Here is a 26,001-nt window from a genome sequence, read left to right on the forward strand (position 1 = left end):
CTTGGGATTCTCTCTCTCCCGCTCTCTCTGCCCCTCCGCCGCTCACACATGCACGTCTTCTCTCTCAAAATAAATAAATGAACTTTAAGAAATAAAAAAATCATAAAAAATAAGATACACCGTCTCTAGGTTACTTTTTAAGTTTTTTTTAAGTTTATTCATTCATTCTGAGAGAGACTGAGAGAGCACACAAGCTGGAGAAGGGTGGAGGGAGAGAATCCCAAGCAGGCTTGGTCCTCCACACTGAGCCGGTCGAGGGGCTCGATCCCACGAACCCTGAGATCACGAACTGAGCCAAAATCAAGAGTCGGATGCTTAACCGACTGAGCCACCCAGGCATCCCTCTAGGTTACATTCTTTGACAGGCCCAACTGCCAAAAAGTGATTTATAAATACTGTAAAGCAAGGAGAAATACCCAACAAGTCATCAACGCACTGAAGAGTTTAGGCTTCTACTCTGCATCATTACCCTCTAGGAACTATAAAAGTCTCCTATAATCTTCCTGAGAAAGAGAAGCCAGCTTTAAGATAAATAAACTAGACTCTAAGGCTTACAAGAGAGTCTGAAATTCCCATTTCTACAGACGTTTTGGAGAACAGAGCTCAAGAAACAGCCTTTTACCAGTTAACCATTATTTTATCTGCATTTTAACTTCAAGATAAAACTTTGAAACAAAAACACCCCAATGGGATCACTATTTTTGTTTTCCTTGTTATCTTTCTCTACTTTTCAAGTTTCCTATAAGGCATGGGTGTTATTTTTGTAGTCAGGTTTTTAAAACCTAGATTATTTGTGACTGCGGAGTTCTTACCAGAAAGAGTCTGCACATAATTCCACAATATGTCTTTATTTGTCCAAAAGTAGTCTCCGTTGCCGATTGTAAGAGAAAATGGCCCTTCATCCTTAAACCTGCCTTTCCTTCTACTCTGGCCTAACGAACATGGCTGAGCTTCTAGGCGTACAGGGCTCTTAGGCACACAAACCCGGACACCCTTTAAGCCAACAGGCTTCATTTTGAACCAAACAATTGCCTTTAGGTCTGAACTAAGTCAAAAAGAAACACACTGCTTTTTCAAAACTGAAAAGTCAGTTAACTGAACGCACAGATACATTCCAATACAGAATGTTAACAATTCAAATCTGACTGCAGGAGGTTCTTCCACACAAGCTACCTTTTCAAAATATAGCTCAATGATTTTCAAGAAAGGACATTTTTTCCTAAGGAAAAAATAATGTTAAGGCCTAAGGAAACCCACTGGTACACTCACAAAATAGTGCTGATTCCTTTGTGAAGGCAAGTTTTAAAAAAGAAGGACGCCATCCGAAAGAAAAATAATTCACGTCTGCCAAGGTCACCATAAAGTTCACACACCCTATGTGGTTTCCTATCACTTGGACAAGCGTCTCTGATTTATCAAAACCCTATATATAACAGCTGATTAGTATACAGCTCAGAGAAACACTATGTGACCAGCACTGCCTCAGACTTGAGCACTCTGTCCAGCACTACAGAAATAAAGGAACAGAGTATCAACGATCAGTAACAACATGATTTGGGGAAGACAGACAAAGCAGATCTCTACCACTGCTGAGTACCTTGGTTTTTATTTTTAATGTTTTTTAATGTTTATTATTTATTTTTTTAACGTTTATTTATTTTTGAGACAGAGAGAGACAGAGCATGAACGGGGACGGGTCAGAGAGAGAGGGAGACACAGGATCCGAAACAGGCTCCAGGCTCTGAGCTGTCAGCACAGAGCCGGATGCGGGGCTTGAACTCACGGACCGTGAGATCATGACCTGAGCCGAAGTCGGACGCTCCACCGACTGAGCCACCCAGGCGCCCCTAATGTTTATTATTTTTGAGAGAGAGAGAGAGACAGATTGTGAGTGGGGGGAGGGGCAGAGAGAGAGAGGGAGACACAGAATCCAAAGCAGACTCCAGGCTCTCAGCTGTCAGCACAGAGCCCGAAGCAGGGCTCAAACTCACAAACTGTAAGATCATGACCTGAGCCGAAGTCCGACGCTAAACCGACTGAGCCACCCAGGCGCCCCAAGATTTATTTTTTAAGTAATCTCTGCACCCAACCTGGGGCTCGAACTCACAACCCCAAGATCAAGAGCTGCATGCTCCACTGAATGAGCCAGCCAGATGCCCCTGCTGAGGAGTATGTTTTTATTTTCGTATCTGAGACTAGTATTTATTTATTTGCTTTTTTTTTTAAATCTTCATTTATTTTTGAGAGAGAGACAGAGTACGAGTAGGGGAGGGGCAGAGAGAAAGAGGGAGACACGGACTCAGAAACAGGCTCCAGGTTCTGAGCTGTCAGCACAGAGCCTGATGTGGGGATTGAACTCACAAACCAGAGATCCTGACCTGAGCCGAAGTCAGACGCTCAACCACTGAGCCACCCAGGTACCCCTTTATTTGCTTGTTTTTGAGAGTAGTTTTTATATACAGAAAAGACACCGTTTTTTAAATATTAATACTTGATTTATTAATGTTACAAATTCAGAAAGTGTAGATTTTCCTCAAACTTTCATATTCAACTTAGACTTTTCTTTTTAAGATTTTATTTTTTATAATATTTTAAAGTTTATTTATTTTGAAAGAGAGCGAAAGTGTGTGCGTGAGCAGGGGAGGGGCACAGAGAGAATCCCAAGCCGACTCTGCAGGGCCAGCACAGAGCCTGACATGGGGCTCAAACTCATGAAACTGTGAGATCGTGACCTGAGCTGAAATCAAGACTTGGACGTTTAACTGACTAAACCACCCAGGTGCCCTTAAGATTTTATTTTTAGGGGCGCCTGGGTGGCTCAGTCAGTTTAGCTGTCCGACTTCGGCTCAGGTCATGATCTCACGGTTTGTGGGTTCAAGCCCCGCGTCCGGCTCTGTGTTAATAGCTCAGAGCCTGGAGCCTGCTTCAGATTCTGTGTCTCCCTCTCTCTGCCCCTCCTCCGCTTGTGTTCTGTCTCTCTCTCAAAAATGAATAAATGTAAAAACAAAATTTTTTTAAAAATTAAAGAAAAAAAAGATTTTATTTTTAAGTCATCTCTTTACCCAACGTGGGGCTCAAAGTCATGATCGGAGATCAAGAGTCTCATGCTCCTCTGAGTGAGCCAGCCAGGAGTCCCTCAACTTAGACGTTCTATTTGGAGTTCTAATTTTAAAGGGATGTGATGAATGTTTGATCGCCTTTACAACGTTAAACACTCTTCAGACATAAAATTTTAACTACCTTAAATATTTCATACATTCAATTTTAAGTACAGTTGACTTAAAAAGATAATTTTCTGGGGCGCCTGGGTGGCGCAGTCGGTTAAGCGTCCGACTTCAGCCAGGTCACGATCTCGCGGTCCGTGAGTTCGAGCCCCGCGTCGGGCTCTGGGCTGATGGCTCAGAGCCTGGAGCCTGTTTCCGATTCTGTGTCTCCCTCTCTCTCTGCCCCTCCCCCGTTCATGCTCTGTCTCTCTCTGTCCCAAAAATAAACATTGAAAAAAAAATTAAAAAAAAAAAAAAGATAATTTTCTGAGAACTTAAATCTAAAAATTAAACTTATGAAAATAGTGACTGAGGTATTCTTTTTTTTTTTTTTTTCAACGTTTATTTATTTTTGGGACAGAGAGAGACAGAGCATGAACGGGGGAGGGGCAGAGAGAGAGGGAGACACAGAATCGGAAACAGGCTCCAGGCTCTGAGCCATCAGCCCAGAGCCCGACGCGGGGCTCGAACTCACGGACTGTGAGATCGTGACCTGGCTGAAGTCGGACGCTTAACCGACTGCGCCACCCAGGCGCCCCGACTGAGGTATTCTTTAATGTCCATGCAATAATATAGTTAAAATTAAAATGAAAGTTCACAAGTATAAATCAACTATTCACTCAACTATACATTTAAAATTGGAGAAGCACCTGGTTGGCTCAGTTGGTTAAGCATCCGACTCTTGGTTTTGGCTCAGGTCACGATCTCATGGTTTGTGAGATCAAGCCCCACAATGGGCTCTGTGCTGACAGCACAGAGTCTGCTTGGGATTCTGTTTCTCTCTGCCCCTCCCCTGCTTGCACTCTTTCTCTCTCAAAATAAAATAATAAAAAAAAAAAAATTGGAATCCTAAGACCAATATATTACTCTAAATTCCTAAACATTAACAACACTTAAAAGCATGAAATGTAGGTCACTATTACATCAACTCCTTATCCTAAAAACTAGTAAATGCAAAGGATGAATTTTCAAGTTTTTAACATTTAACATGCCTTTCTGGGAAGAATTATAGTTCATCCCCAGTTAATTAACACAGGAGAGCTGTTCTTTACAGAATATCAGCAAATAAATGTCAGCAGTAATGGAACTAGAAAAAGTACCACCTTGCAGCCCCCCCCCCATGACACAACTGATCACCAATGGTGGATGTTTATATTATTCTAAATTATTATCCATTAGATTACTTCTAATTATAATTGGAAAAAGATGTTCCTATCACTACCTTACCAAATTGACCAAACTTGGCATCACTAATGGTGGACAAATTGAAACTGACATCATGTAGTGTATATAAAGTATACAAAATCACCTAAAAATATACAAATATGGTAAATCTAAATCTAACCAAGCCTGAGAAGTAACTTTCAGTTCACAGAAAATACAGAAGACAAGGACCAAGGACAAGGATACCAGGAAGAAACAATCAGACAAATCCGGAATGTGGGGTATTATATAAGACAACTGACTTCGTCTCTTCAAAAAATCACTGTCATGCAACAAAACAAAACAAAACAAAACAAAACAAAACAAAACAAAACGAAAAGGGAGCTACTGGGAATGAAGACACTGAAGAGACCTAAAAAATATAATTTGTGAATCTTGACTGGATCTCAGTTTGAAAAGCACAGCTGGTTTTTCTAACTGATTAGTTTCAGGTGTACAACACGTTGATTCAACTCTATATTACTTGGCACTCACCACAATACATGTGGTCGCTGTATTGTTGACTCTCTTCCCTGGGCTGTACTTTTCATCATTTTGACTTATTATTACCTTATAACTGATACTTTGTCAGGTAAGTACAGCTTACTTTGGGGAAGTTTAGTATATTTAAATGGTAATTTTGTAAAGTATGACAACAGTTATATAGGTGAAAGGCCTTATTTAAAAAAAGTGCATGGTGAAATATTTAGAGATGAAGTATCTGTAACTATTCAACATTGGGGCACCTGGGTGGCCCAGGTGGTTGAGCGTCCAACTTTTGATTTCAGCTCAGGTCACGAGATGGAGCCCCGCATCCGGCTCTCGCTTTCGACACTGAGCCTGCTCAGGATTCTCTCTCTCCTCTCTGCCCCTCCCCCCAACTCACGCTCTCTCTCAACATAAAGAAACTTAAAAACAAAAGAAATATTCAACATTAAGAATTTTAGCTAGATAAAGAAGAAGCAACTACGGCAAAATGTAACAATTGTTAAACTAGGTGGTGGGTATATGGATACTCATTTTTTCAATTTTTTTGGATGTTTGAAATCACTTGTAATATGAAGCTGAAAAAATACCAAATATGCAGATTCCCTACTGAACCCTGAAGAAAGAATGGCAGGACAGTACCACATCATCTGCACATATATTTTATTTTTATTTTTTAATTTTAGAGAGAGAGAAAGCATGGAGCAGGGTAGAGAAGCAGAGGGAGAAAAGAGAGAATCTTAACCCATGACCCTGGGATCATGACCTGAGCCCAAATCAGGAGTCGGATGTTCAAATGACTGAGCCATATATATTTTTAAGTCAGTGTGAGCTTGGGTAGGTGTAGACAAGTCTGGAAGAACACACAAACTCAGTATTGGCTACCTGGAGACAGGAATTGGGTAGGGGCAATAGAGGACTTAATAGGTTTTTACCTTATACATTTAATAATAATAATAATAATAATCAGTTTTGGGTGTCTTTAATAAAATAAAAATAGCCTTGGCTTAAAATCTTCCCATTTGTTTGTTCTTCTTATCATTTTTATGGCCATCCTGGCTTAAAATTTTAAAGCTATCTTTGAAAGCTGATTTCATATTACCCATCAGGTCAGGCTCTATCTTTCCCTTATTCATAATATTATCAACCTTTTTCTACGAAGCCTACTACAGCCATGCCCACGGTCCAAATTCCCACATAAATTCAAATCTAGGATTTTGTGTCCTAATTCCAGCCACTTTCTCCTCTCAGATGACCATAAAAATCAAAGTCAAATAAATCACCCTAAAACACTGTTGGTACTTCCTTAGTAAAAAATGAACCAGTTTCACACTACTTTTATATGTCATACAGGGACACGGACCTCGTGAGCCCCCCACTGGCCGATCAGTCACTGAGAAGCCATACAATCCAGAAGCACGGGTAAATTTGTCTCCCGTGGAATGAGTCTTTACCAACTAGAAACAGGAAACAGGAGGAAGCTGGACCGCTAAGTTATCCCTTTTTTCTCTCTCATATGGACTATCCTGAAGTGCAGTGTCTCCCTGCAGCCCTTTCAGAAAAACCCCACATGCAAGCGGCCTGCTCTCTCTCAGCTCAGGGAGGAACAAGAGCCAAGTATGTAACATACTGCACCTCCCTCGGCCTGGCTTTTTCTCTCACCTCTTCTACTCTGCGTTTGCACCTTCCAAACTGAGAGCACTTGAATTGGGTTCTGCTTCTCAAAAGATATGAGCTAAAACAAACACCTGACCTCAGGTGAAGCACACAGCAACAACCCTGTGAGTAAATAAACTAAAACGCTATTAAAAGTTAGAGGGCGCCTGGCTGGCACAGTCGGTGGACCACGAGACTCTGATCTCAGGGTTGTAAGTTCGAGGCCCACATTGGGTGCAGAGCGTACTTAGAAATGAAATCTCACGGGCGCCTGGGTGGCTCGGTCAGTTAAGCATCCGACTTCGGCTCAGGTCAGGATCTCACGGTCCATGGTTTCGAGACCTGCGTTGGGCTCTTGCGCTGACAGCTCAGAGCCTGGAGCCTGATTCAGATTCTCTCTCTCTCTCTCTGCCCCTCCCCTACTTGTTTTCTATCTCATCTCTCAAAAATAAACAAACGTAAAAAAATTTTTTTAATAAAATGTTAAAAAAAATACATGAGTAAGTTGGAAAACTGTTAGGACCCCCATTTTGCAAATGAGAAACTGAGGTTCAACTAAGAACCTTGCGTAAAGAGTAAGCCTTTCTGCTTACCAACTATACCCAATCAGTCACAAAATGTTACCTCTAAGAGAGTGATTCCTTTTCTACCCAATCCATTCTAAACAGGGTCCTTGCTCTCAGTTATCCTTGGTCCTCTTACCTCCTTTTCTTCACAATATTCATCACAACTTAAACTCACAAGTATTTTTTTTTTTAGTTTACATGTTTGTCTTTCATACCATAAGCTCCATGATTACAGAGATTATGTCAGTGCCTGGCAAGGCAGGCCATGGGTAAATATTTACTGAATAAATTACTATAGCACTAGCCGCTTTTAGCTAGTCTTTGGGCTTCCGGTCTCGTTTCACTTTAACCTCCCCCTTCCCACGCTGTGATCAGGTCACTTTCTTACATGCTTTCATGGGTCTCTTTTCTTACCCTCCGTGACAAGGGCCCTGAGCTCAGGAGCTCAGAGATGAAGCAGCATGTAAGCTAGACCATGAGGGGCACCCGGGTGGTTCAGCCAGTTAAGCGTCTGACTCTCGATCTTGGCTCAGGTCCTGGTCTCATGGTTGGTGACTTTGAGCCCCACATCTCATTAGGCTCTGTGCCGACAGTGCGGAGCCTGCTTGGGATTCTCTCACCCCCTGCCCCGCTCCACCCTTCCCCTGCTCGGCCCTCTCTCTCTCTAAATCAACTTGTAAAAAACGTTACTAATATTAAAAAAAAAAAAAAGCCTTTGAACGAGGAGCGTGTTTACCAAAGAGAAAAGAAAATCGAAGGCACTACTACTCAGCAGCTCAGAAGAACAGTATGTCCAAGAGTCGTTTCTGGGGTGAAGAGGGAGGTGTGCGGATACGGAAACGTCGGCTGGAAACACATGGTGAAGTTTCACGAATGACATGTAGGAAAGAGGATGTGATGCACACGAGACGGCATAAGCTTAGAAGGTGTACAGGCATCGGAATGCTCCGCTGCAATTAGCGTCTCAGACATCAAAAGACAACAGTGAGAAGAACAGACCGGACACGAAGAGACAGGGACGGCAGTCAGAAGGCGGCCTCGCGCGAGGGAGACATTAGGAGATAAAGGCTAGAATCACAGCAGGTGAAGCGGGGACGGAGAGGAGGAGGCCAGATTCAAGGAGACCACTCTGAACACTCGGCTGGATACCAACGTAACGTCATCTAGGTGAGACGTTTCCTACCACGTGGCTACGTAACGTCATCTAGGTGAGACGTTTCCTACAACGTGGCTACAAAGCTTCAACCAAAGACACGGCCCCGAATCACCGTGGGCCTCGTTCCTCCACTACCTGCGTTACGCCGCCACGTTACGCGTCGCACACGTTACCAGATGGGAGAGCCACCCAGCGGCGCTGGCCTTAAGGACTAAACAGGACACGTCGGAGGCACGGAGCGAGTCATACCCGTTTCTTCAACCTCCAACACGGTGCCTGGGGCCCAATCTTCGTGAGTGAATGAAGGGAAAGGTACGAGAATACTTCACCGCAGGACTTGGAAACCGGACAGGCCTTAGGCCTTTTTGAGAAGCTCATTCCAAGCAAGCGCAAGGATATGGCCAAGTAGGAACCGTAAACCCGGGACGCAGAGACGCTGCCTTCAGTTAAGGACGGAAGATGTCGGACAGCTTGGTCCGGCCCTGGACAAGCCACGCTGATTTCCCGCCTGGAACATTCTCGCTATCCAGCCTGCCCCATTCCATACGGTCACTCTGTCATTTCATGGGAGTTTCTGCTCAGTTACCACCCCCACCAGAAGCCTCCTGGGACCAGCCTACCTAACATTCTACAGCACACTCTATTATCCTCAATTTGTAAGCTTTTTCTCTATGGTTTTCCTTCTCAGCAGACTGCTGCAGAGATCTTTTAACAAATTTCCGATAGCAGGACTGGCTCACTTTCATTTCAAATCTAGTCCGACCATCAGTCATTGAGATCAAAACCTTCAGAATATTGAGATGGGCTTTTTACAGTGAAATCTTTAGAAAAGACAAAGTGTTGACCACTTCTAAGACCTGCGAGTGAAGTTCTTCCAATGAACCTGGATGCCACAGAGAACATTCACTTCTTACAGGAAACATACGGCAGACCCTCCCAGAGGCAGGCAGGAAAGAATTTTATACACCTTAACGGAGAAGACTCTAGGAATGGGGTACTAATCCATAAAGAAATCAGTCGAAATTAAATGAGCTAACCTTGAGGAACTAGGGGAAAATAGTTCCTAAGCTCAAGGTATTAGCACAGAACGAAGAGAGACACTTCAGTTTTAGGACTATTTAAACAGTTTTCACAAAGCTAACTTCATAGGACATCGCTGACCAGAGGCAGGCTCACGTGGGCGAAATAGCCCAGGTGAGCCCTATCCTGAGCCAGGGGACATAAGGCACCCGTGTGCTGCGGGGTGATCCGCCTTCCCCCCTGGAAAACCGAAAAGCCCGTGAAGTGGCTACACAAATGTAAGTCCGATATTCCGGCGAGCGGGGCAAAGGCGGTCGGTGGCGGCTTCATACTGCACTTACTTAAAAAAAACTACCGGCCATGGGGCCCAAAGACTCACGTTAGGGGCGGCCGAGGGAGAGGACGGGGGAGAGGAACGCACACCCAAATTAAAGTCACCCTCGGGTCCCCACCCCCTAGTCCCCACCTACTCAGCGCCAGGGTCCGCCCGCCCTGGGCGTGGGCGCCTCACCTGCAGGCTTGTCTGCAGCCATCTTCCCGCTCCAGCTTGGGTTCTTCCCCGCGGGTGGCGTGGCCTCGACTCCAGCTGCCGAGCGGGCCGCGGTCCTGGGCCTCGGAGAACGACTCTGTGCCCACCGCGGCTCCGGGCCCCTGAGTTCCGGCCTGGGGAGTGGGTAGACGGCGGGCTGAGGAAGTGACGAAGGCTAGTTCGCGTCGTCTAGCAACAGGAGACAGCGTCTCCAGCCGGCCTCCCGCCACACTCGGCTTCCGCTCCGCGACATCCCCAGACACGCCACTTCCGGGGGCCGCCGCCCGTGTGGGAACGGCGGCCAGCCCCGCCCCACGCTGGCGTCGTCCTGCGCGCTCCGCCCTCGGCGGCCAGTGCGTGTGCGTGCGCGCGCGCCCGGCCGGAAGTGCGCTCGCGTGGAGTTGTGGGCGCGTGGCGGGTTTGCCGGTTGGGATCGTGGGGTGAGTGCCCCTTGCTTATCGTGATTAAAATACCTTGGTGTCGGGGCTCTCGTCCCTCCCGCAGTTTACGTAAAATAGCACTAGTAACACCTGTCATCTGTGCGCTAAGCATTGCCCCTTGCACTTGGCCTGTAAGCTCTCGCTGATTTCTCACAATTCTGTGAGAAGGCACTGTTGCAGTTGCCGTTTGAAAAGAAAACATTTTAGGATAGTTTTAGCTTTACAGAAGATTGCAACGGCGATGCATAGAGTTCCTGCATACTCCTGACCTAGAGTCCCCTGTTGTAAGCCTCTTAAATTTTGACTAAGTTACCATGGTACGTCTGTCACATCTAAGAAACCACCTTGACTGGTACATTACTATATGAATTTCACCAGTTTTCCCCGATGTCTCTTTTCTGTTCCAGTATCCTGTCAAAAGACACGACATTACACATATTCATTATGTCTTCTTAGGCTATGCTTGGCTGATAGTTTCTCAGGTTTTTCTTGTTCTTGACAATCTTGACAGCTTTAAGGAGTACTGGTCAGGATTTTTGAAGAATGCTCTTTGATTTGGGTTTCCCAATATTTTGTTCATGGTTATGAAGCTGGCACCCAGACTTCCAACTTGTCAATTCAAAACATTAATGGTCATATTGATGAAGTTTTGGGGCGATGGTGGGGTCTGGAGCCGATGGCCAAGAAAGTCCTTGAAGACGTCTTTGGTGCAAAAAGGTGATTTTATTAAAACATGGGGAGAGGACCCGTGGGCAGAAAGAGCTGCCCTGGGGTTGTGATGGGTGACTGATAATATATCCTCAGGTAGGGAGGAGATTAGGGATAGGTTAAGACTCTAAGGGATTTCGGAAGCAAGGTTTCCAGGACCTTGAGAGGCTAGGTGCTGTTGGGAAAACAGCATTTATTACCGTTTAGTAAAACCTCAGTCATGAGACCCAGATATACATCTGTATATCAGGGGGCCATAAGCTTAGAATATGATTGCCAGCTTATATCTTGGGGGTGTTGAGATAAAGGAAGTCTCCAAAGGAATTTTGTAACGTTAAAGTGGACTTACAGGTTCCTGGGGGTCAGGATGATGCTAAGCCAAGATTCCCTTTTGTCTCTAGCAAAGTGTTGTCACGGAGGCAGCTGAGCTCCTAGAGGGAGGCCACTCTGCCTATTTCAAGCACTTATCAATGGGCTGTAGGCAGTAAGGGAATTTAAAATTTCGTTTGCCTTAGTTTCCCACATTACCGTGGCCAGCACTTAAACCCCTTTCCTTTGTTCTTGGGTAGCCAGGAGTGTCCAAGAAATAGCACACATATTCCACCTGGGGGCCCGGGGGTGCTGTTAGCCTGTACTTTGCCCTCAGTTTGTCTTAAGCTCCCTCATCAATGCGTACCCAGGCACGGCCGGACCAACCAAGGAACACATAGGCTTCGGCTCCAGGGGTATGAATGCCTGCTTTATCATTCAAAGCAATTTGTGGGACAAGTAGTTAATCCGCACTACACTACAGATAGATACAATTACCAAACGTACCTAGTGAAATCTTAAACACGAAGAATCAAGGCGTTTTTTAGATTCCAAGTCTCTCGACATGGAAAGACCTCCAGGAGACCAGATAAAGCGGCACCAGGACACCTGCTAGTATGACTTCATGGGCCTCCGATCAATGGGGTCTGCCATTTCAGGATCCCCCTGCCCCTGTTAGCTAGGACCCAGCAGAGGAGTTACTCAGATCAGAGTGTTCAAAGCTCTCAGCAGAAGGGAGGGGAAGGGACAAAAACAGGGAAGGAATGTGTTTCGTCTTGCAGAACCAGGAATTCCAGCCAAGGAGACTGCCCAGCTAGGTGTTTCACCTGATAGCCCCTTAGGTGAGCCAGTTTGAGCTGGACTGGAGCTGAGGATCTTACACAGAAGCCCCCCTGCATTGTCTTTTTTTTTTTTTAGGATTTTATTTTGAAGTAATTTCTACATCCCACAGGGGGCTCGAGCTCACAACCCCCAGATCGAGAGTCACATGCTCTACCGATTGAGCCAGCCAGGCACCCCATTTTTTATTCATTATTATTTGTGTCCCCCTGAATTGTTTTGAAGTTACTTTTAGCTCGTTATAATACTAAGATCTCCTCCTATAGGTGGGGTTTTCTGCCATTTTTTGAGCATCCCGATATGCACTAGCCTGTTAGCATGTTAGGCATGCACAGTTGGGGCAAAGAGCCTGAGAGAATATGTGTAAGTTCTTTAATGTATATGCAAGCTCCCTGCCCTGCCCCCTGAAAGCCTGAAGAAAAACATCCTGTGCTAATCCCACGGGAAGACAGTGCTTTGAGAACTATCTCCTTCCATGTAACAAGTGATAAAAAGTTCTTTGCCTTCAGCACTTCTTTGGGTGGTATTCAAGTTGATGCACCCCAAGGGCGGCACCCCTTGAGTTCAGCTACAGCTAGACTAAAATTATGGGGTTTTAGGTGGAAAACCACAGAGGTGACGTGCTGTTCTCATGTCAGATGGAGAGAGCATCCTAGCAAAATGATGATGTTAACCTTGATCACCTGGCTCGGGGTGTCTGCCAGGCTTCTCCGCTGTAAAGTTACCCCCACACTTTACTCTTGGGAAGCGAGTCATTACGTGCAGTTCGACACTCCGGTGGGGGAGTGGAGGACAGTTTAGAACGTCCTACCTCCTGCAGTAAGGCGTGTATGTAGATAGATTACCTTCTCTAAGGGAGATCTGTCTCTTCTCCCGCATTCAGTTACTTATTCAGTCATAAACTTTATCATTATGGACTCATGAATATTTATTTTCTATTGTGTTTACGATTCAATATTATGCTATTTTGTTGCTGAAATTGTTTCAGCTTTCTTATTAAAAAAAATTTTTTTTTAACGTCTATTTTTTGAGAGATTGACAGAGTGTGAGCAGGGGAGGGGCAGAGAGAGAGGAAGACACAGAATCTGAAGCAGGCTCCAGGCTCTGAGCGGTCAGCACAGAGCCCGACGCGGGGCTCGAACCCACAACACCGAGATCAAAAGTCGCATGTTCTTCCAACTCAGCCAGCCAGGCGCCCTTCTTTATATTGTTAATTATAAAAGTCATATTTTATCATATATAATTTGCAAGTATCTTTTCCCATCTATGACTTGTCTTTTTCTTGATTGAGTCCTTTGAAGCAGAAAAGTTTTTAACTTTGATGAAGTCCAATTTATCTATTTTTTCTTTTGTCAACTCTGCTTTTTGTATCATATCTAATTAACCAGGTCATGAAGATTTATTCTTGCTTTCCCTAAGAATTTTATAATTTTTTAACTCTTTTTAAATTTTATTATATTTTTAATGTTTATTTTTGAGAGAGAGAGAGAGTGAGCAGCAGAGGGGCAGGGTAGGGGAAGGATAGAGGATCCGAAGCAGGCTCCATACTGACAGCAGAGAGCCGAATGCTGGGCTTGAACTCCTAAACAGTGAGATCATGACCTGAGCGAAAGTCAGACACGTCACTTAACCAAATGAGCCACCCAGGCGCCCCTCTTTTTTTTAAATATATATTTTTTTAATGTTTACTTATTTTTGAGAGAGAGAGACAGACAGAGTGCAAGCAGGGGAGGGGCAGAAAGAGAGGGAGACACAGAATCCAAAGCAGGATCCAGGCTCTGAGCTGTCGGCACAGAGCCCAATGTGGGGCTCAAACCCATGAACTGTGAGATCATGACCTGAGCTGAAGTTGGACGCTTAACCGACTGAGCCCCCCAGGTGCCCCTAAATGTGTGTTTTTTTTTTAATGTTTGTTTGTTTATGGGGTGGGGAGAGACTGAGACTGGAAGAGGGGCAGAGAGAGGGAGAGAGAGAGTCTCAAGCAGGCTCCGTGCTCCGTGCAGAGCCCAATGCATGACTTGATCCCACATCTTCGAGATCACGACCTGAGCCCAAATCAAGAGTCGGATGCTTAACTGAGCCACTGGGCTCCTCTTGGCTCTTTTTTAAAAAAAATCGTTTTAGCTCTTACATTTAGGTCTTTGATGCATTTTGAATTAATTTTTATATATTATGCCAGCTAGGGGGCCAACTTCATCCTTTTGCATGTGGATATACAAGTTGTTCTTTTAAACTGCTACATTTGGGGTGCTTGTCATATAGCAATAAATAACTGCAAACCATCTCCCGATTCTTCATCCCCCATCTCGTTCAACCAACCGAGTCCGTGGATTTTACCTCCTCCATTTCATGGATCCTTCCATTCTCACTGCCACTCTCCCAGGTCACTATCACCTCTGACTGAGACAAGAGCCACAGCAGCCTTCTCATCCAGTCTCTCCACTTCTAGAATGCCTTCATTTAGCCAGAGATAGGTTTTTAATGCTAATCTGATCGTGTCCACTTCCGTTTAAAACACTTCACTGCTCTTAGCACCAAGTCCAAACTCCTGAAAATGGTTAAGACCCTTCATGACCTGCCTATAATCCCTTTCCAGCTTCCACCCCATCCACACCCTCCCTCCCTTACAGCCGGTACCCATTTCCTTCCCTGAAAACACGGGCATCATCTCTCCTCAAGAAGACGTTCCTGACTACCCAAGGCTGTATTAGTAATTTTCTTTTTTTTTTTTTTAATGTTTATTCTTGAGACAGAGAGAGACAGCATGAATGAGGGAGGGGCAGAGAGAGGGAGACACAGAATCCGAAGCAGGTTCCAGGCTCTGAGCCATTGAGCTATCAGCACAGAGCCAGATGCGGGGCTCTAACTCACAGACTATGAGATCATGACCTGAGGCAAAGTCGAATGCTTAACCAACTGAGCCACTAGGCACCCCTGTACTAGTAATTTTCAAGTCTTCTATTCCACTATGGAAACAATCTCTTGTATGAATCCCCTGTCCATCACCTCAGCTGTAATCTCCAAACACTGTCTTTAAATATCATCATTGTACTTCTGCTTAGCAAACATGCCAGTATCCACGAATGCAGCATGACTTAGACAATGAGAATTCCTCAGTGTATTCGGGGTAGTGACACTTTTGTATGGTCTTTTACAGTTTCATAAAGAGGTTTTCCATTGTTCCTTTTCGTCCTCAACATCCTCGTGATATGGATGTGGCTACTCAAACCTATTTTTTGGATGAGAAAACTGAGGCTCCAAGAAGTAAACCAACTTGCTCAGCTAGTAAGTGTCAGAACGGGCACTTGAAAAGAGTTCTTGGACTCTTGATCTGGCTTTTTTTAAGGGTGCAAAGAGTTAAATGTCGTTATTCCCATAATCAAACTCCTGATGGAAACTACAAATTATTTTGCAACCGACTCATCACAGTGAATCGTAATTGCCAAGAAGTACTACAGAGATGTGAAAGCATAAACTTCTGCTGGTTTTGCACCAAAGCAGTGACATCCCCAGGGATGGACATCAAGCTCCAATCCCAGCTTCACTTTTTATTCACTGGATATTCAAATCAAGCTTCTAAGGGAAAACTATTTGCTAACTGAAAGTGTGCCACTGACCTTTGATCCAAATCTGGTAAATTTTGTGTGACCCTGAAATGGTTCCAAACAGTGCTAAACACTCACTTCAGGTGCAAAAATTTAACGAAGTGCCAAGAAATTGAGTAATCAAGACAAATAACGTTTTAAGGCAATATTTTTACATTGATTGATTTATTTTTTATTTATTTATTTAACGTTTATTTATTTTTGAGACAGAGAGAGACAGAGCATGAACGGGGAGGGTCAGAGAGAGAGGGAGACACAGAATCTGAAACAGGCTCCAGGCTCCGAGCGGTCAGCGCAGAGCCCGACGTGGGGCTCGAACTCACGGACCGCGAGATCATGACCTGAGCCGAAGTCGGCCGCCCAACTGACTGAGCCACCCAGGCGCCCCTACATTGATTTATTTTGAGAGAGCGTGCGTGTGTGCATGCACAAGTGGCTGGCAGGGGAGACGCAGGGACAGAGGGAGAAAGAGAGAGAGAATCCCAAGTAGGCTTCATGCCCAGCGTGGACCCTGATGTAGGGCTTGATCCCACAACCCCGGGATCACGACCTGAGCTGAAATCAAGGGTCCGACACTTGCAACTGAGCCACCCAGGAGCCCCTAAGGCAATATTTTTAAAAATCAGGAATTAATATATTCATGTTGAATAATATGTCAATATTTTAAGTAAAGATGGGATCAGTATTACCTATTTCTCCTTTTGCCTCAGGTTCCAATGTGTCTCAGCACAGCGTGGTTACTGATCCAGTCATACTAAAATTTTTGATATTTTCTTCCTTGTGGATTTTTTGCATTCATTTTTATTTAAAAATATTGTATTAAACTATTATTTATCTTGATTACTTACTGAGTTTTTTGGTGCCCCATTAAATTTTGCACCCAAGTCCACTGCCTCCGTCTGGCCCCATATCCAAAGCCTGTGTCGCCAGCGTGGAACAGAGTGGCATCATCCACTTCTGTGAAATAGTCTTTCATACTCCCTTACACGCGTGCAAGCTGGGATACGTTTTGTTTTCTGTAGAGTTGGATGTACAAGTTAGTTTTATTTTTAAAGCATTTCTTTTTTTTCAACGTTTTTTTTTTTTTTTTTTTTTTTTTTTTTTTTATTTTTGGGACAGAGAGAGACAGAGCATGAACGGGGGAGGGGCAGAGAGAGAGAGGGAGACACAGAATCGGAAACAGGCTCCAGGCTCTGAGCCATCAGCCCAGAGCCTGACGCGGGGCTCGAACTCACGGACCGCGAGATCGTGACCTGGCTGAAGTCGGACGCTTAACCGACTGCGCCACCCAGGCGCCCCTGAAGCATTTCATTTAGAGTTATACCTAGTATATGGTGTACAATGTGTGTACCACACAGGATGCCCAGTTAAATTTGAATTTCAGATAGATACTAAAAATTTTTGTCATATGTATTCCAAATTTTGCATTGTTTATCTGAAATTCAGATTCAATTGGCATCTAGGGTCTCTCCCTCCCATCCCCCAAATCTGACGACTCTAGGTATACCGGAATTGAGAAGCATTTTAAAAATAAATACGAGGAGGACACCTGGGTGGCTCAGTCGCTTGAGCATACAGCTTTTGATTTTGGCTCAGGTCATGATCTCGGGGCCGTGGGCATCAGGCTTCGTGGGAACCCTGCTTAGGATTCTCTCCCTCTCTCTCTCTCTCTCCCCCCTTTTGCTCCTCTCCCGCACTCGCACATGCTCTCTCTTTCTCTCTCTAAAATAACGTAAATAAATTTGAGGAAAAAAATGAGAAACAAGAAAGGTTTTTTTTGGAGAGTGCGCACTTGTGCACTCACATGCGCATGGGGGTGGGTGCAGAGAGGGACGAGGGGCAGAGGGAGAGAGAATCTGTTTTTTTAATGTTTATTTTTGAGAAAGAGGGGGGAGAAGTGGAGGTGGGGAGAGGTAGGGGCAGGGAGAGAGGGACAGAGTTTCTGAAGCTGGCTCTGTGCTGATCGCCCAGAGCCCCATGGGATGGAACTCAGGAATCCCGAGATCACAGCCTGAGCCAAAGTCCAACGCTTAAGCCACTGAGCCACCCAGGTGCCCCAAGAAAGTTTAACTGTAACTAATGAAGGTTACAACCAGTGGATCGGATCCTCTCTCCCTCAGATCTCATTTTTGCTCTTGGCTCTGCTCTGCTCTGTATCACGGGCTCGCTCCTACAGGCTGTTTCCCAGGCTCCCAGGTGAGCTGACTCCTGGCTAAGCCCAGCCAATGAGAGGCATCATTGGGGAATCAGAAGGCAATCAGGTAGTCTTTCTGGCAAAGGCTTCATCCCCAAACGGGCTTGGGGTTTTGCTCAGTGACCCCTTGGACTCCATGAACATCCCCCACCCCCCTTACCCTTCCCCGCTTGCTCCAGGAGGAGGCAGTACTGGGCCCTGCTCTTGCTAAGGTCTGGGTTGCCTCACTCCCTTGCCAGGTTTCTCAGTTCCTCCATCCAATTCCTTGTATTAGATTCTCTCTGGGGTTTCCTCCCCTGTTTTAAATGCTTAGAGTGGTTTCTCTTTTCCTCTTAGACCCTGGCCAGTATAAATCCTCTGGCAAAAGACTTGGAAACAACCTATTAAGTCAGTCGTCCCCTCTCCTCCCATGCCCTCCTGAAGGAGGTCCTTTACTCCTTTGGGAGGAGTTCTACAAAGTTTGTTGGCATTTAGATTTGTATCTTTATCGTGAATTCTAAGCCACTGATATGTAAATGTCATCTATTGCTGATAGAAGTCTTAATAGCATACATGGAATTTTCACAATTCTATCTGGTACCTTTCTTGAAGAGAATTAATTCTGGCAACAGCCTAGTGTTTTTCATGACTCTGGCGCCATCTGCAGTGAACATTTCTAATTTAAAAGTGAAGAAAAAATATATGTACATTCAGCATATTTTTATTATGCTCTACAATATGAATTTGAGATTATTTCAATTATAAACATGTGAAAATTGAGTAATGAGAGTTTTATCATCACCATCATAATTGTATTTCATAACACACACACAAATGAAGAATATGACAAGTTTATTTACCAGTTGGATTTAACAAAGTTAATATTTGCCACATTTGCTTTGGATATTTTTTTGAAAAATATGCAAATCATTATTGGTGCAGATGAGTCCCATTTATATTCCCGTCCTGATTGCGTTTCCCTTACTCTCTTCCCACTGGTATCGACTACGCTGAAGATGTGTCCTTCTCGTCCGTGTATCCACGTATTCTAGTCTGTGTTTAAAACACATACACGACACTGAATTAGTCATTTAACTTTATATAAGTATTGCACATGTGATATTATTCTGAAACTTCCTTTTTTTTTTTTTTTTTAAATTTTTTTTTTTCAACGTTTATTTATTTTTGGGACAGAGAGAGACAGAGCATGAACGGGCGAGGGGCAGAGAGAGAGGGAGACACAGAATCAGAAACAGGCTCCAGGCTCTGAGCCATCAGCCCAGAGCCCGACGCGGGGCTCGAACTCACGGAGTGCGAGATCGTGACCTGGCTGAAGTCGGACGCTTAACCGACTGCGCCACCCAGGCGCCCCTGAAACTTCCTTTTTTAAAAATTTATTAAAAAATTTTTTTTCATAACGTTTTATTTATTTTTGAGACAGGGAGAGACAGAGCATGAACAGGGGAGGGTCAGAGAGAGGGAGACACAGAATACGAAACAGGCTCCAGGCTCTGAGTTGTCAGCACAGAGCCCCATGCGGGGCTTGAACTCACAGACTGCGAGATCATGACCTGAGCTGAAGTCGGCCGCTCAACTGACTGAGCCACCCAGGCGCCCTAAAATTTATTTTAGAGAGAGTGTGTGAGATGGAGAGATGGGCAGAGGTAGTGAGAGAGAGAGAATCTTAAGCAGGCTCCACGATAGCGTGGAACCCAGTGATGGGGCTCCATCCCCAACCCCGGGATCATGACCTGAGCTAAAATCAACAGTTGGACGCTCAACTGACTAAGCCACCCAAGCGTCCCTGAAACTTGCTTTTTTTTTTTTTTTAAAACTCAGTATTTTTGAGATAGAAATGTATATATGTTTATAAAATATACAGTATTCATGTAAAATATGTTTATATCTAGATAAAATATATTTTTAAATATACAAAATATTTATTTATATTCAATTATATTGTGTATTTTAAACTGCTCAGTACTCTACTAGATAATTGTTAATTCAGTATAGTTTTGTAGCATGATTCCGAAGTAAAAGTCTCATAAGTGATACAGGCATTAATTACCTCATTGATGGAAATCTGCAGGTACGATGTTCCATTGCTAGATTAGTGACTCAGCAATGTCAGGATGCAATTTGGCCTCCCTGGGATCCTTTTTGTCTTCCCCTGGTGGTCCCAAGATAACTGCCACAGCTGTGCCCTGGCCTGACACTATCCAGAGCAGGAAGGGGATGGAGGGGGCAAAGAAGAATTTCCCCTTTCTAGCCTTCTTTTCTTTAACAAAATTTTTTTGGTGTGTATTTATTTTTGAGAGAGAGAGCACGAGTGGGGAAAGGGCAGAGAGAGAGGGAGACACAGAATCCGAGGCAGACCCCAGGCTCTGAGCTGTCAGCACAGAGCCCGACGTGGAGCTCGAACTCACAAACTGCAAGATCCTAAGCTGAGTCAAAGTCAGACGCTTAACTGACTGAGCCACCCAAGCTCCTCAGCCTTCTTTTCTTTTCTTTCTTTCTTTTTTTTTTTAACCTTCAAAAGAATTTTTTATTAATTATGAATTGGCCTGTCTGTTGAAAGATTTTATTATTTTTTTAAATTTTATTTTGTTTAATTTACATCCAAATTAGCATACAGTGCAAGAATGATTTCAGGAGTAGATTCCTTAGTGTCCCTTACCCATTTAGCCCATCCCCCCTCCCAGCACCCCTCCAGTAACCCTGTTTGTTCTCCATATTTAAGAGTCTCTTCTGTTTTGTTCCCCTCCCTGTTTTTATATTATTTTTGCTTCCTTTCCCTTAATGTTCATCTGTTTTGTATCTTAAATTCCATGTATGAGTGAAGTCATATGACTTTTGTCTTTCTCTGACTAATTTCACTTAGCATAATACCCTCCAGTTCCATCCAAGTAGTTGCCAATGGCAAGATTTCATTCTTTATGGTTGCTGAGTAATACTCCATTGTATGTATATACCCCATCTTCTTTATCCATTCATCCATCGTTGGACATCTGGGCTCTTTCCATACTTTGGCTGTTGTTGATAGTGCTGCTATAAACATGGGGGTGCATGTGTCCCTTCGAAACAGCACACCTGGATCCTGTGGGTAAATACCTAGTAGTGCAATTGCTGGGTCGCAGGGTAGTTCTATTTTTAGTTTTTTGAGGAACCTCCATACTGTTTTTCAGAGTGGCTGCACCAGCTTGCATTCCCAACAAGCCTTATTTCCTAATAGAGAGGTACCTCATTTCATCAATTGTAAAGCACACTTTTTTTTTAAGTTCTAAAAAAGCAAAAATTCCGACATTTGAACTGGCAATGCTTTCTTATCCCTTAGAAGTTTTGTTTTATACTCTTAAAAATGGCCCTTTTAAACTTAGACATAAATCTTTTTTAAAAATAAAGTTTATTTATGGGGTGAGAATCCCAAGCAGGCTCTGCACTGTCAGCTCAGACCTGGATGTGGGGCTCGAACCCACAAACCTCGAGACCATGACCTGAGCCGAAACCAAAAGTCGAACGGTTTAACTGATTGAGCCACCCAGACGCCCCAAACTTTGACATAAATCTTTAAAAGTTATCCTGGGTATACAAAACAGGAAAATAGAAATGAAAGAAATTGGTGTTTTCAGAAGGTCTTGTCACCAGAGTTCTATTCTAAATCACTTTTTAAATCAGCACCTTCCATGTCCTTGTTCTCCCCCAAGATGTTACCCTCTGTGCCATCAGGAACACAGCCAGTGCAGCGTCTCCTCACAGAGTGTGCCGTGTTGTCTCAAGAAGACCCATTCTGGGGACACCTGGCTGGCTCAGTCAGTGGAGCGAGGGACTCTTCATCTCGGAGTTGTAAGTTTGAGCCGCATGTTGGGTGTAGAGATTACTTAAAAATAAAATCTTAAGAAGAAGAAGGAGGAGGAGGAGGAGAAGAGGAAGAAGAAGAAGGAGAAAAGGAAGAAGGAGAAAGAGGAGGGGGAGGAGGTGGGGGAGGAGGTGGAGGAGGAGGAGGAGGAGAAGGAGAAGGAGAAGAAGAAGAAGAAGAAGAAGAAGAAGAAGAAGAAGAAGAAGAAGAAGAAGAAAGAGGAGGGGGAGGAGGAAGGGGAAGAAGAAGACCCACTCTAAAAGTTGTAATTCTCGTACTTTCTGGATCTTAGCAGAAGGTGTCACAAAGGATGTGTTTTCAGATCATGTTTGTATACACACACACACACACACACACACACACGGAGTGACAAACACACTACAACAGCCATCCGATGACAGTGCTTGTGAGATGCTATCAATTGTGAGAAATCTGCCAATTTCAGAAATGAAAGCTTGTGTGCCTTAGAATCAATGAAGTGTGGTGGAACTTCCTAGACTCTCACCCAGTTGCCCTGAGCTCTCTTTGGCACAGGTGGTTGCCTCCCTGCCACTGCATCAATTACTGGTGGAAAGACAGGAGCTTCCAGCGTGTGCCTTGGGTCCATCACATCGCATTCACAAGACATTTCTGTGAGGGATAAAGAAAATCAGGATTTTATTAACTAGGAGGAACAGGGAGTGGCTGCTGACAGGACAACCTCTTATCACTTTACCTCTATCTGTTCTTTTACCGGCAGACATTGAACTCATCTCCAATTTTCATTTTACAAAGCAGAACTCACTTTTGAACATATGTACGATAGTAAGAGCTCCTCTAGGACACATACTCCACAGTGGGTTGTAGTTGAATAATGGTGTACCCATATTTTTGGAATTTTTACTCTGAAACTTTCCAAACTTCCCCAAAGCTAGAGAGTACAACAAACCCCATGTGGCCATCCCCTAGCTTCATTTAACCACAGACTTGTTTCATCTGCCCCTTCCCCCTCGTTAGGTTTTTTTTTGCTGGAATATTTTAAAGCAAATCCCAGCCATGGTTCCATTCACCTCTAAACACTTCAGTATGCAACTCAAAAAGAAATCTCTGAGTATTTTCTTGCATGACCACAATGCCATTATCACATCTAACAAAATGCAAATGATAATTTAATATCATTCAATTACCGAGCCATACTCAAATTTCCTCAGCTGTATAAAAAATTCTTTTTGTGATTTCTGTTTAGAATCAAGATCAAACAGGATCTGTTTTATTTGGTTGTTATGACTCTTGTGTTTCCTTTAAGTCTTTTAAGTCTTATGTTTCTCTTAATCTAGAACACTCCCCTCCCCTCTTATTTTTCCTTTCATTGGCTTGTTGATGAAATTAGAGTCTAATATAAAGTCCCTCCTTTGAGATCTTGTATATTGCTTCCTTGTGGACTGAATCCTTTATGCTCAATATTTCTTGCAGACTAGGGGTCAGTTTTAAAGGTTTGAATGCATTATTATCCTGATTATTATTTAAAGATTTTATTTTTGGGGTGCCTGGGTGGCTCAGTCGGTTAAGTGTCTGACTTGGGCTCAGGTTCATGAATTCGAGTCCTGCATCAGGCACTGTGCTGACAGTTCGGAGCCTGGAGCTTGCTTTGGAGTCTGTGTCTTCCTCTCTCTCTGACCCTCTCCTGCTCACACTCTGTGTCTCTCTCAAAAATAAATAAACATTTTTTTTAAAGACTTTATTTTTTAAGTAATCTCTACACCCAACGTGGGGCTCAAACTCATAATCCTGAGATCAAGAGTTCCATGCTCCACAAGACTGAGCCAACCAGCCAGGTACCCCAGTTTCATTGCGTTATGATTCAAATTTTTTTTTTCCTGAAAATCCTAAGTGGTGCTGTGTACTTTCTGTACCCTTACCAGGAGGCATGTGATGTTGGTTGTCTCACTTCTCATGCCATTAAGATTGATCACTGGATTCAGATAGTGACAACCTGATTTTTGTACATTTCCTATCAGTTTTTCTTGTAGTTATTTTAGCCGCACTAATGACTACTGCCTGAGTCAGTTATTTCACCAATGGTTGAAACAATTTTCTAACTTGGACTCTGCTGCGTTTGTTAACTAGAATCAGGGCTAGGTGAGTGACTGCTTAAATTTTCTGCCCTGGGCACGACTCGCCTTACCCTAGCCCCAGCTCTAGCTAGAATTCTTCTATACTGAAACACGTTCCCTTACACACGGGGATATTAGGTCACATTGGAGTTCTACTTACATTAGAAAAGCAGAAGTGTTTAGTTCTTTCCCTGTAATTAACAATTTTCAGAGGAATAAGTTGATGTCCTGGCTATCTCCAGGACTATTTCCTTTCTAAAAAATTATTCTCAAATCATGACTTTTTATATACCCAATATATTTGGGGTGCCTGAGTGGCTCAGTCAGTTGGGCGTCCGAGTTCGGCTCGGGTCATGATCTCGTGGTTTGTGGGTTCGAGCCCTGCGTCAGGCTCTGTGCTGACAGCTCAGAGCCTGGAACCTGCTTCGGATTCTGTGTCTCCTCCTCTCTCTGCCCCTCCCCTGCTCATGCTCTGTCTCTCTCCATCTCTCAAAAATGTAAAAAGAAAAAAGTTATATACACAATGTCTTAATCAACTGCAATCCTTAACCTTTTTTTTTTTTTAACGTTTATTCATTTTTGAGACAGAGAGAGACAGAGCATGAATGGGGGAAGGTCAGAGAGAGAGGGAGACACAGAATCTGAAACAGGCTCCAGGCTCTGAGCTGTCAGCACAGAGCCTGACGCGGGGCTCGAACTCACGGACCGTGAGATCATGACCCGAGCCAAAGTCAGACGCCCAACCGACTGAGCCACCCAGGTGCCCCAATCCTTAACCTTTTTAAAACTAAAATTTTTCCATGTGTGCCTGTGGGAGTACAGGACCCCAATGATCGTTTGTTGTTATAATTTACCACACCTTGAATTCCCTAATTTAGCTTTTTTGTGTATGTGTTTTAAATTTTTTTTTTTCAACGTTTATTTATTTTGGGGACAGAGAGAGACAGAGCATGAACGGGGGAGGGGCAGAGAGAGAGGGAGACACAGAATCGGAAACAGGCTCCAGGCTCTGAGCCATCAACCCAGAGCCTGACGCGGGGCTCGAACTCACGGACCGCGAGATCGTGACCTGGCTGAAGTCGGACGCTTAACCGACTGCGCCACCCAGGCGCCCCTGTGTATGTGTTTTAGATACACCTTCACGGTCACCAGTTTCTTTGCTCATTCTTGCTTCTTTTTTTAAAGAAATAGGTATATTGAGATATAATTCATATATCACGCAATCCACCCACTTAAAGTTTACAGTTTGTTGTGTTCTAGTATATTCACAAAGTTGTGCAACCATCACCACTCTCGAATTCCACAACATTTTCCTCACTACTCAGAGACGCTGCACCTGTTACTAGCTCTTTCCTGCTCCTCCCACACCTCCAGGCAATCACTAATCTGCTTTGTATCTCAAACCGACTATTTGAGGATTTGCCTATTCTGGACATCTCATATGAAGAGAATCATACAATGTATGCCTTCTATTACCAGCTTTTTTCCACTTAGCATAACGTTTTCAAGGTTCATCCAAGTTGCAGCCTGTATCAGCACTCCATTCCTTTTCATAGCCAACTAATATTCCACTGTTTGTAAATACCATGTTGCTTTATTAATTCATCACGTGATGGCCATTTGATTATTTCTACTCTGAGGCTCTTAAGAATAAAGCTACCATGAATATTGATGGGCAAGTATTTCTGTGGACATACGTTTCCATTTCTCTTGGGTGTATACCTAGGAGTGCAATTGCTCAGACTCAAATGCTGAATCTTTTCAGGAACTTCCAAATTGCATCCAAAGTAGCTGCACCATTTTACACTCCCTCCAACAGTGTGGGAGGGTTCTGCTCTTTTCATATCCTCGTCAACACTTGTTATTGTCTCTTATTTTATATCTTATGGTTTTGATTGTCAAGTCTGTGATGACTAATGATGTTGAGCATCTTTTTATGTGCTTATTGGCTGCATATCTTTCTTGGAAAAATGTCTGTTCAGATCCTTTGTGCATTTTATTTTTTATTTTATTTTATTTTATTTTTTTTCAATTAATCTCCATGCCCAACATGGGGCTTGACACCACGAGTCACATGCTCCACCAAGTGAGCCAGCCA

At 43.9% G+C, this 26,001-nt stretch overlaps 1 protein-coding gene and 1 long non-coding RNA gene across 7 annotated transcripts in view; one reads left to right on the forward strand and one right to left on the reverse strand.

The window, feature by feature from the left end:
- CNOT10 (CCR4-NOT transcription complex subunit 10) overlaps window positions 1-10,141 on the reverse strand; it is a 71,509-nt gene extending 61,368 nt beyond the window's left edge. Inside the window, exon 1 of one of the 5 annotated variants that reach the window (XM_086720345.1) lies at window positions 9,862-10,141. In XM_086720345.1, coding sequence (XP_086576471.1) covers window positions 9,862-9,883 — 22 coding nt within the window. In that variant the 5' untranslated portion in view covers window positions 9,884-10,141. Of the gene's footprint in view, window positions 1-812; window positions 1,097-9,861 lie in introns of those variants that run through there. The other 4 variants (XM_086720342.1, XM_086720341.1, XM_086720344.1 and 1 more) reach the window with 4 other exon arrangements.
- An 82-nt stretch (window positions 10,142-10,223) lies between these two features.
- LOC147577042 (uncharacterized) overlaps window positions 10,224-26,001 on the forward strand; it is a 41,407-nt gene continuing 25,629 nt past the window's right edge. For both annotated transcript variants that reach the window (XR_015255926.1, XR_015255925.1), the window contains exon 1: window positions 10,224-10,319. This is a non-coding gene — a long non-coding RNA (uncharacterized LOC147577042). The remainder of the gene's footprint in view (window positions 10,320-26,001) is intronic.

The sequence above is a fragment of the Puma concolor genome, chromosome C2 (assembly GCF_028749965.1).
Source record: "Puma concolor isolate L17-30 chromosome C2, mPumCon1.1.hap2, whole genome shotgun sequence".
NCBI classification, from domain to species: Eukaryota; Metazoa; Chordata; class Mammalia; order Carnivora; family Felidae; genus Puma; species Puma concolor.